General features: G+C 40.8%; 1 protein-coding gene across 1 annotated transcript in view; it reads right to left on the minus strand.

Annotated features, from left to right (window-relative positions):
- Nucleotides 1–413: 413 nt before the first annotated feature.
- Nucleotides 414–12,047, minus strand: part of Slc15a5 (solute carrier family 15 member 5) — a 100,535-nt gene continuing 88,901 nt past the window's right edge. Inside the window, 2 exon segments of the mRNA XM_052721486.1 lie at nucleotides 414–626; nucleotides 4,506–4,614. Of these exon segments, the coding sequence (XP_052577446.1) occupies nucleotides 482–626; nucleotides 4,506–4,614 (254 nt within the window). The 3' untranslated portion in view covers nucleotides 414–481.

Below are 12,047 nucleotides of genomic sequence, written 5' to 3' on the forward strand. Positions count from 1 at the left end.
ACAAGGTCAATATAGCAGAATTATAGATACGTTTATTATCTATCTAGACTTACATTATCTATGGTCATACTACCTAGAATGCTTAGTAAATGTACAGGAAGAAAAAATAAAAACATAATGTTTCTTAGCTTCTAATGACATTAAAATTGTAAGTAAATATTGTACATCACTTTCAATTAATGAACCATTGTAAAGGTTATACAACGTGATTGACATGTTAACACAGAGAATGATAATTTTCTGATCAGAAAGTAATCACCAAGACTTTGAAATCACTTAATTAGTTCAAGAGCATAATATATCAATACTAAAGTATAATAGTTTATTAGAGGATCATAACTGCTCTTTGTAAATAAAGTACATAGATAACATTCATAGTCACTTTCCTTCATGTTGACTTTCCCAGTAAAATGCATAAAGTGTTCGACTGAAGAAGAAAATAATGGATAGTGGTGCTCACAAGACAGAGTCAGATCCAGTTTCACAGGGCTGTCTCCCAAAGATCAATACTTGACGATGTTTCATGTATACTGCCATAAAACTTCAGAGACTTTTCACAAAGAAGAGTTTCTTCACGATTTCTTCCACTGATGCTCTGGGCATTAAAATGATTTAGATTACAATATCTAAAAAAAAAAAAAAGAAAAAAAAAGAAAAAGAAAGAAAGCTTTCCTTAGGAGCAAATGTAGATCACTTGATAAATCATCAGCCTCCCTCCCGCGATTGCCTACCTTTATGTTGGCACCGCAGGGCTCATTATTTAAGAGGCAGTCTTTGTACAGGGACAGGAGAGTTCTATTTAGTACATAGTAAGGCTCCCATAAGGACCTTTAGATAGCACTCTCTTAATATTGAGACAAGGTATTGCCATGTAGCCTAAGCTCTCTTGGGACTTGCTATGACATCTAGGCTTGTTGGAACTGGGGCAATCCTCTTGCCTTAGCTTCTTAAATGCTGGGATTATAGGGTATCACACACCATCATGACCAGCAGGATGGTGTTCTTTTACAACCATCTGTGAGTATCTTCTGTACTGTCAGGGAGAGAAACCTGGAAATTTTATTGGCAGTGGATTTCATGGCTGCTTGGACTCTAACGGCTCATCAGATATGCTGTAAATTGTACCATGAATTTGGTGCTGAGACCATTGTCAAAGAAGGAGTATGTGACCACATTTTAAAAACATCCACTGTCCACCCTGACATCAGAGAAACTTACCTTTCCCGAATATCTTCTCCGACAATACTATTCTGGGAAGGAGGGATTGTTCCCATTTAATACACTAGAAAACTAAAGTTCAAGTGTAAAACAGCTTCCTTATGTTTACATAAGACTTGGACAGAATTAGACTCATTTCTGAACCAAATCTGCTTTAGTGCATACCCTTATCTTTGCTTGTTCTAATCCCTGGTGTTGGACATTTTCATTCTTACCTGTCTTTTCATCCACCTCAAGCTCTCACTCGATAACCGCAGAAATTTGAATGTTTTAGATTGGACACCAATCTCATCCCCTTTGTACTAACGGCATGCCCTTGGTTCAACGTTGTCTCTTTAGTGCCTGGGACAGTGCTTTACAGGTTGACTGAATGCATGCATGCACGAAGAGCTGATAAATTTGTATTCACAAGTAAGACTTATTTGAATGCAATCATACTCATGGTCAACTAAACCATATCTTAGCATAAGATTGAATAGAATAAAGCAGAAGAAAGGGGATGTATAAGGCCAAATTGGTAGGCACTTTAGTATTGCTAATATTTTTGAGTGTTTACTCAACTTCAACCCTGAGACACAGTAAGAGGTGGAGAAACCAAGGCCCAGCCAGGTTAAGGAGTGTGTTGGTGTTTATATTGCTCATACACTGTGGAACAGACCTTGACATCTCTGACTCTAGAGGCTGCTTCTATGAAAGACAAAGGCAAATTCTTTTTGTTGTTGTTGTTGTTGTTGGGGAATATTATTTTAAGGTGTGTTACTTTTGTTTATGTCACATTTGTTTAACTCTGTGAAGCTGTGCTACTTTGCCTGTGTAAAACACCTGATGGTCTAATAAAGAGCTGAAAGGCCAATAGTGAGGCAGGCGAAAGGAAGGTGGGGCTGCCAGGCAGAGAGAAGATAAAGAAGGAGAAATCTGGGAAAGAAGAGTAGCCAGAGAAGGAGGAGGACATCAGGGGACAGACATCCAGCTACACAGCCAGCCACTGAGAAAGAAATAATGAAAGGCATACAGAAACAGAGGATGGTAAAAGCTCAAAGGCAAAAGCTAGATGGGATAAGTTAAGTAAAGCTGGCTAGCAACAAGCCAAGCTAAGGCCTGGCATTTATAATTAAGAATAAATCTCCACGTGTGATTTATTTGGGAGCTCAGTGGCAGGCCCTTCGAAAGAGCAAAAACAACCAACAACAGTTTTTGTTTGTTTGATTGTTTGTTGTTTTTGTTTTTGGAGACAGGATTTCTCTGTGTAGCTCTGGCTGTACTGGAATTCACTTTATAGTCCAGGCTGGCTTCTAACACAGAAATCCACCTGCCACTGCCTCCCAAGTACTGGGATTAAAGGTGTGAGCCACCACTGCCTGGCCAAAGGAAAATTCTTACAAAAAGACTATGAAATAAAAAAAAATGGAGAGGTGGTATTGGACTGTACACTGGCAGATGGAGACAGCGGCTGAAGGGGAAAAGCACGTGTCTTCAGCTTCTGTTTTCACAACAGAATCTGTTTTCCTACATAGCTACAAACCCTTTTTGGAGTTTCCTGTGAAACTCTGATTTTCTAATTTCATTTGCAATCTAAGAGCCTGGCATTTAGAAAAATTCCATACTGGGGGAGAGAGGTGGAGCTTGTGTGCTTTGGACGGCAAGAAGTACTCATACTAATAGGGCTATTCAATTTTAGGTCTGGTTCCTACCCCTCCTTGTAGGGTTTCAATGTCTCCCATAATGGACCATCAGCGCAGGGAGATCAGGGCTGTAGATGACACTGAGCATCTGTTGACTTTTGACTCGGCAAACTTCTGGTTTGCTGCACCCATCTGTCACCTGGATGCTGATCCAAAAGACATTTAGTAGAAGAATAAAAGACTGATTTGGGCAAGGAAGAGGTAGCGACAAGTGGGAAGATTTGTGGGGAAATGTCTACAATAGATAAATGGAGGCAAGTGAGGACAATGAAACTTTAGCTCCTGCGATGTTACACATGGAACTTAGCTCTTTACAGAGTTCTCTCCCTAAAAACCAGCAGTCTATATATTGACGTAATGTACATGTATAAAGGCTCCAACAGGGTAGACAACTTGCTCCCTGAACACAGCTAGAATATGTCAGAAAGATAGAGGGAGAGAGAGAGGTGGGGCAATCAATAGATAGATGGATTGTGGGGCGGACCATCCCTCACCCCCACATTTCCCCAGAGTACTCTTGAGTAGAAGCAGCAGGAAATATTAGTTAGAAGGAAGGATAGAGGAGAGAGAAACAGATAGAAAATACAGGATAGCCTTGGGAGGGTTTAGATTCTAATCCATCGGGCCTCAACTGTCTCTGCCCTAGGGTATTTAAAGGAATGCCAAGGAGTAGAGCAAAAGACCCCCCCCCCCCCCAGGCACAGCCAAGTGCAGACCATCTCAAGACACCTGTACTCAGGACCATAGTCCAATCATCCTCTCCATGTAGACCTGCTGGGTAAAGCCACTGGGAAACGTAACAATGGGCTCCAACAATGAATAGCAGATGATATACAGCTGCCTGATTCATGGAGGTTCTTTGGCAAATAGGCATTGAATGGATGAAAAATATTTCTGTGATTAGATGGTATTTTGCACATGTTAATTGTAAGACAATAAGATTGTGCACAAGGATGATAATATCACATTATTTTGACAACTTAGGTGAGTCTCTAAAACCGTGGTTCTCAACTTGTGGGTCATGACCCCTTGGGGGACACATATCAGATATCCTGTGTATTAGATATTTATATTACAATTCATAACAGTAACAAAATTACAGTTATGAAGTAGCAGTGAAATAATTTTATGGTTGGGGGTCACCACAACATGTGGAACTGTATTAAAGGGTCGCAATGTTAGCAAGGTTGAGAGCCACTGGTCTAATGGATTTTCACCTATTGACCTTGAAATGGCCACTGTTGATTTAAGGCTTGAATGGAACCCAAATCTCTAGGGTCATTAAATTCTTAGCTGTTTGTTTAATGATATTTTTTTCAATAGTAATGACTTATCCATATGACCACCTGTAACTCTGAAATAGTACCACAGTGGATAAAGAAAACCACATTGGCGTCATAGCATGCTTTAGAATGGTGAGAATTTATTATGAGAACTGGTGGATAAAGGAAGGCTAAAGTGAAGGTTTTGCTCAGAATAATCCATTAAATTTCTGCAGGATGCTAATTTGTCTTGTCATGGCATATGGGATCCCATTGGCTCACTCCTGAGTCTCAGACCAATATTTCACGGAGTCAGAAATCGTTCCTCTTCCCACACACTTACCTCCGTGAAGCCCTCCAGAATCCCAGGACGTTCAGCAGCGTCAAGGATGCCAGCATGAAGAAGAAGCCTTCTAAATTGCCTTTGTTTAATGTGTTTGGAAACCAATTGCCTGTTTGGAGCAAATGTGTAATTGTTATTCAGTTGCAGAGTTGCAAGTTTCTGTGAATATTTTATTATCCTGCGATTCATAGAGTGTTGTTCGCCTCAGTAATATTGCCAAAATAAGAAAGCTCATCTGAAACTTCATTGCCAAAATTCATTTAATTCTGGAATTAATAGAAAAATGATAAGCAGCACACCCCAACATGTCAGGTTTAAAAGGCAGCAGCACCTTTCTCTGAGTGGTAAGGGTAATCTTGATTACGATATTAAAATTAATCTGTCGTCTATCCTGTCTCATTTATCCTGGGATCTCTTTGTTTAGTGCTGTGCCTAACATATGGAATAAATACATATTGAATGAATGAAAACTCTTTTCTATGATCAGATTGTCTTCTGCATATCTAATTGTAAGACCAGTCACATGACACATGTAGATGATGGATGTCACACATTTTAACAAACAGAGTGAATCCAGGGTTCTCTTATGGTGAAGTCACTGCATGTGTTGGGCAGAAAACATGAACTCAGATTGATGCAGAGATTTCTTTGGACCTGATCAATAAATATTCTAGTTAAAAAAATGCAACAAAGAATCTTCACTTCATTATAGCATCAAACTGAGTATTTATGATATCACTCAGGATTCAAGGTAATTAATTTGTTCTTAAGTTTTAACTTTTGATTTTGGTCTTTGCTATGATTTTTTTCCTCTTTCTAAATCTGAATCAATCTTTATTCAATGTACGCTTTCTGCATGCATGTATATATGTGCATGTTCTTGTGTGTTGGGTGCAGATACATACATGTAGAGTATGTGTAATGAATACCAGTCTCTAGGCTTCTTCCAGTTTTTGTTCAAAACAGGGTCTTATTGGCCTGGAACTCTGCCATGTAGGCCAGGCTAGCCCAAGAGCTTCCAGTGTCAAAACACAGTCAAAAGAGTGATGCATGGTGAACAATGCCTTGGAGAACTGTGAGAGAAGCTTCAGGGGAAAAGGCCGAGGGCCTCTTATCTCAAGTGCATTGTGTTCCCTGGATTGTTCTTGGATGTTATTCTGTGCCTCCTGTGACAACACATTCATTTATAAGACGTGTTTATTTTTGTTAGATGTCAGAACGTAGCTATAGAATCCAATCTGGTCAGTGTACTCTGAATCTGGATATGCCCTCTGCCTTGCTTCCATGCTTTCCCAGATATAATCTAACTATGTGCCAGGCAATTGTGTTTAAACTGGTCTGTCCTGAGAAGGTTCTGGGAAAGGCTGCTCTGTTAATATCTAGTATGTGCTTACTGATACTTATTTATATGTTTTTCTGAAGTCAAACAACCTTCCTTGGATAATTGCTTTTTTTTGGTTACATTTGTGTATAAAAGTCCACTGAAACTGAAGTAAGGGTGTCTCGGAATTATTATACTGTAGTGTCTCCCACCCTTCATCTTTCAGATGAAGGATCCTGGGTCTCACAGTCACAGATCTGCATAGGTTGGCAAACGTTGACAAGTGGCACCAGAATCAGGGACCTGCATGAAAAGCTAAGAGAGGACCTGAGGACCCCTGCAGCAGAAGGCAAGGAGGGATTAATATGGGCCTAAAATAGGGAAACCAGCATCATATACTGAGTTGATACATCATTTCTTAAGTAAGAGTGGGGCTTCAATGACTAAAGCCCAGCCGTACCAATGTTGGGATCTAATAACAGAATATAATCCTTGGTTTCTTGAAGAGGGCACTCTAGATTCTGGAGTATGGGGTCAAGTTAATGAACTACAATGAAAACCCACAGACAAGCAGAAAGTAGTCCAGTGCACTTCTGGGTAACTTGGACATTCATCCACATCATGACACAAAGAGCGAGTGGGGACGAGACAAAGGATTTAGAAAATACCATGACAGATTCTGTACATGAGTATGAGCTCATGTAAACACAAGAAAAAAGTCTTCCAAGCTAAAAGGGGACTTTTTCTAGCACAAGGTCAGAAGGGACCAAGTGAGCAAAGTGAGCAAAACTGAAAGTAAAATATCAGTTCCACTCAAGGCTCAAGGATGAGCGCCCCTGGCCGTCTAACCCCCTCCCCTTTCTGGAAGGGAGCACCTTTGTTTTCTGGGAGTGAGGACACATGCATAAATTACGGGATTTTGGAAAAGAGACAGGAACTTTCTAAAATTAGACAGGGGCCTGATGAGCCATATCAGGATTTTGTTGCTTGTCTCATCTCTTACAGGTGGTCAATTGTCTTATGGCTGATGGAGAGGCAGGAATACTTATTGTTAAGCAACTGGCATATGAGAACGCTAATGCTACATGCCACTTGTCCCTTTAGAAAGGAGATAATGGGTACATCCCCCTCTGTGCTGATATTGGGCCTGGACACTGGAGTCTGTGTGTCTGCTTATCATCTCACCACTTCTGGGAGGATAGGCATGCACCAGCACCATGTCTGACTTTTTGTGTAGGTTCTAGAGCCCTGAACCCAGGTCCTCACCCCTGTAGGCAAGTGCTTCACCACCTGAGCTGTCTCCCCAGCTTCCTCAATGGATTTTGATGTATACTTGCTATTCAACATACTACATAAAATACAGCATACATGTCATAAACATAATACCCAATTTTAGTCAATACTCTAAAACTAGCAATATGGCCCAGCATTGTGGAAAAGGAGAATCTATCTTTACAGGAAAGGTCCAACTGCAGTTCTGAGTGACTAGAATTACTGAAACAGTTTGACACTGTGAATAGGAGTCCATCCTCTTTGAAGGTTCCAATGCCAGTGTCTGAGTCCTCTATCCCCTTAGAGCCACAGCTTCTAAGCTGTTAGTGAAGGGGGTCTGGGACTATAGTAACTTGTCTCTGTGCCGAAGGCCTTGACCTTCAGTGCTGCGCTTTGCACATACTATAGGATGCTTCTGAACTAGAAGGTCTCTCTTGGCCTCTTCCTGGGAAGTATACACTTTCAAGTCGGATTTGGATTACATGTTCTGCTAAGTTAATAGCCTAAGTAAGACAGCTGTGATTGAGTGTGCCACTTCCTGTTTACTCTCTCTCTCTCTCTCTCTCTCTCTCTCCCTCTCCCTCTCCCTCTCTCTCTCTCCCTCTCTCCCCCTCTCCCTCCCTCCCTCTCCTCTTTGCTCTTGCTCTCTCGCTCTCTCCTTCCTAAAAGAGAATATCTAACAACAAACGTCTTGGTCCTTTGGCTCTTACAATCCTGTCTGCCCTCTCTTTCACGGTGTTTCCTGAGTCTCAGGTGCACACGTTATGTTGTAAATGTATGAATTGGAATCGGGCTCCGAATAGTCATTTGATCTCTGCATTCTGACCAGCTGCAGTTTTCTGTAGTGATCTCAGTTTGTTGAAAAACAGACCAAACCAAAATAAAAGGAAAAGAAAAGAAAAGAACGTGTAGTTGAGAGCTGGGGAGGCAAGGATGGATCTGAGGGGAGTTGGGAGAAGGAATGGGAGACGAAAATGCTCAAAATACATTGTATGGAATTCTCAAAGAATTAATCAAAATACATTTTAAAAGATTAACCATCACAAAGAGGTTTGATCACTAATAAAACTGTTAGAAAACAAAAGTTGCGGTCATTTCACTTCCCAGAGGGACATATTTGTGTCTCAACCATGAAACTGTCAAGTGTCCGTTACCTTCTTGAACCCCATAAACAAAGCTGATGCTGAAATGGCACACACCTGAAATCCCAGGTTTATGGGGCTGAGGCAGCAGGCTTACCAGGAGTCTGAGGCCAGTCTGGGCCTCAGTGCTATCTTAAAAGAAAAGAATTCAGTTTAGGGCTGTTTTGTAGGTTATACTACCACATTTAATTAATTAGTTAATCATTATTATTTAGATTGTGTGTGTATGGGTATTTTGCCCATATGTGTGTGTGTGTGTGTGTGTGTGTGTGTGTGTGTGTGTGTGTGTGTGTGTGTACGTGCTATGTGCATTCAGTACTCTAGAATGCCAGAGGAGAGCATTGTATCCCCTGGGACTGGAGTTACAAACAGTTGGGAGCTGCTATATGCCTCTGGGAATCAAACCCAGATCCTCTGGAAGAGCAGCCAGTGCTCTTACCCACTGAGCCCTCTCTCCAGCCTTTCTCCATGTTATTAATTTGTGTACCATTGTAAAGGAAATGCCTGATTCTGTTGCTATAGTGACATGATGATGCCTTCATCTAGTGTTTAGATGACTGGTTGCACTGAGCATCTTCCTGTACGTCTGTGAATGAAAATTGTAGCCCTGTTTCTCTTTTTCTTCTTTCTCTGCATTTCTGTGTCTGTGTCTGTCCCTCTGTCCCTTGCCCCCCATGCATGCTTAGTGACTAAAGCTGTACTTGAGTGAGGGAGCTGGAGTGTAGGTCAAGGAAAGGTGAGCAAACATCTCTCTTATTTTCAGAAAGAGCTAAGCTACCCCACTCAACCCATTCAAATGGTGCTATTTTCTTTTTCTCTTGAATTAATATCCCAGTCATATTTCTTTCCTTTCCATTTCACTTCAGCACTTCATGTGTCGTGTGGATTATACCATTTTTTATCATCGTGTTACTCTGGTTGGGGTAAGAGGTTTGCAAGGAGCACGTGAAGCCTGAGAATTAACATGACATTAATTCTTCTTGGAGCATGAATTTCAGTCTGTAATAAGTAATTGAAAAGACTATCTTTATATTATAACAAAGTCAAATGAGGGAGAAGAATATAAATTCTAAAATATCTTTGGAGGTAAAACATCATATTTCTAAGAGATTTTGCAATTACAGCAAATACTAGCCTTTCAGGAAGCAGTACCAAGTCCCCTGGGCATGGCAGCATGCTTCCATCTGTCACTGGGGACACAGCGGGCATGATAAAAATCACTGTGCCTTGGTATACAGGAATGTGGAAGAACCAGATGGGAGGACACTGTCCCAGGAAGTTAGAGGAAGTAAGTGGAAATATCAACTTTTGTCAAGCTCCTCCTTAAACATTTTGTAAGTGGGGTTACTTAAAAAATAAAGTACCAAATTGCCACACTCTAATTCCTAATTATCTATCTATCTATCTATCTATCTATCTATCTATCTATCTATCATCTGGTTCTGGGGATTGAACTTAGGACCTTGCACATGCTAAGCAAGTTCTCTACCAGTAACTGTTTTTTCCTATTTTTTTTAATTAATTTACTTTTATTTTGAGTTTCTGGTTCTGACAAATTTCTGGGCTAGCCTTGAATCTGCTGTGTGGCCCTCACAGTCCTTGAATGCTCAGTCCTCCTGCCTTGCCCTTTGTGGGTAACTGGCCTTGGAGACTTACATCCCTAGGCCTTGCTCTGTATTCCTTCTTAAATGTTTTGAGCACCTGGCTTTTTAAAATAATGCTGATCTTCACATAAGCCCCACAGATTTTCAATGCATTCTGATTTAACTTTCTGGATAAAGCTTGCTTTTGTGTTGAGAGCCACGGTAAACAGAACCCTTGCTTGGACTGAGAGCTCAGGACAAAAATCAAGCCTCAGGTTAGACAGAGTCTTCATAAAACCAAAAGGTTGCTTTATTTAATAGTTGCTTTCAATAGCAGAAGGCACATTGGGTGTAGGGAGGCATCCAAAGTACCTGGGCATGAGGCAGACTTTCAAAGTCAACTCTCATCTCTATTATTGAATACCTTTTGCTTTTGAGCAAATAACTAGATGGCTTCAGCCTCAGTTTCTCCACTTGAGAACAATGACAGTAATACCTTCCTCTCTGCACTCTTCTAGAAATCAAAGAAATAATGGTTGGGAAAGGTTGGGCACAAAAAGGCCTTCCATAAACATCAGGCCATCACCTTCCCCGCCCCCTTGAGAGAGAGCTCACACAGCAGTCAGGTACCCTGGACTTGACTTGGGGCTTGTTTCCTGTCAGTTATTTCTTCATGGTCTGTGCGTCATTTTTTTTTTTTTATCATTATCTCAGGACCGGTTGTAAAATGTTCCATTTAACATCGTCGGTTGACTCAGCTCTTAGTGCTATAACTTTATTTTAGTAGCTTATAAACTTTTATTGTCGTAATTCACATTTGGGCCATTTTTCATCTGACATTTCTAGGAGCTGATTGAAGTTGGGAACATCCTTGCAAAAGGAGACAAAGTGAAGACTTTAGGTCGAGAAGGAGGCCAAGGAAACTTCCCCAGAACTCAGCGCAGGAGAGCAGGAAGTTAGCAGGAGGAGGACTGCCACTGACAGCCCCTTTATTGCATGGTATTTGTAAACCCTCACAGGAAACCCTAGGTACTTGCTTCAGTGATACATCAAGCTGGTTAACAGAGACTGTTACACTGCTGAGGTAAGAAACCTTTGGAATATTTAGCAATGTTCAGCATTTCCATAGAGGGCACTTACTAACTTCAATTTATTTATTCATTGAAACTGATTTTAAAGAAACTTTTGGGTACCAAGAAGTGGTCACTCCAAGTTGCGTAAAAGAAGTTTCTAAATTAGTGAGGAAAAGTGCAAATGGCCGTTATTCTGGAGTATTGGACTTTATACACACTCATTAAAATGTCTCTGTTCACCAGAAGTTATCATGGCCATTTCAGAGACAAAGGACTGTAGACTCCTGTAGACGGTTCCTCTATGCTATAGATCGGAGTGTGGAGACCCTGGGCGGAAAAGCGAGGCACCACTGAGCAGAAAGCTCCTGTTCCATTCTTACCTGAGCATGTGCTGATGGTCCCTTGTTGATGCCAAATTCACTACTACCATTATTATTCAACTGATAACTTGAAAAGCTTCTGGGTAGCTGTCTGAAATAACTTGATTCATATTCCTCCCCAAACACATTATTCATACAAGGACCCTACCCAGTTACTGAGACTCATTCTCAAGGCAACATGAGGTTCTAGGAATAATTTTCAGCAAAATATAAAGCTTTGAAACCTGAATGAGAAACATATAGGGTGACACACTTCGCACTCCAAACAGCAAGACTTCTAATAAGACAGAAAAAATACATTTATTCCTCTCCAATCATAGGCTCTGTATCATAAGAACCAAAATTTCATGTTTTGCCTTGTCTTTTGGCTTCACAGGGCCCCAGAGGCTGACCTGTGCATTTTCTGGTTCTTGTTAGACATGTTCTCCACCTGCAGGGAAAGCATAAATGCTCACACGACAGGCTCTCTGACTAGATGAACTTGCTACCTTGCTACCTTCTGCCTCAGCCTTGCCTAACAGATTTCACTTTCTTGCCAATGGTCAAGATGACTCCAAGGGATCAAGGGGATACAAATTGGAAAGGAAGAAGTCAAAGTATTATTATTTGCAGATGATATGATAGTATACATAAGAGACCCCAAAAATTCTACCAGAAAACTCCAGCTAATAAACACCTTTAGTAAAATGGCAGGATACAAGATTAACTAAAAAAAAATCAGTAGCCCTCCTATATACAAATGACAAATGGGCTGAGAAAGAAATCAGGGAA

Source organism: Peromyscus californicus, unplaced genomic scaffold, assembly GCF_007827085.1.
Source record: "Peromyscus californicus insignis strain IS unplaced genomic scaffold, ASM782708v3 Scaffold_6__1_contigs__length_162567912, whole genome shotgun sequence".
NCBI lineage: Eukaryota > Metazoa > Chordata > Mammalia > Rodentia > Cricetidae > Peromyscus > Peromyscus californicus.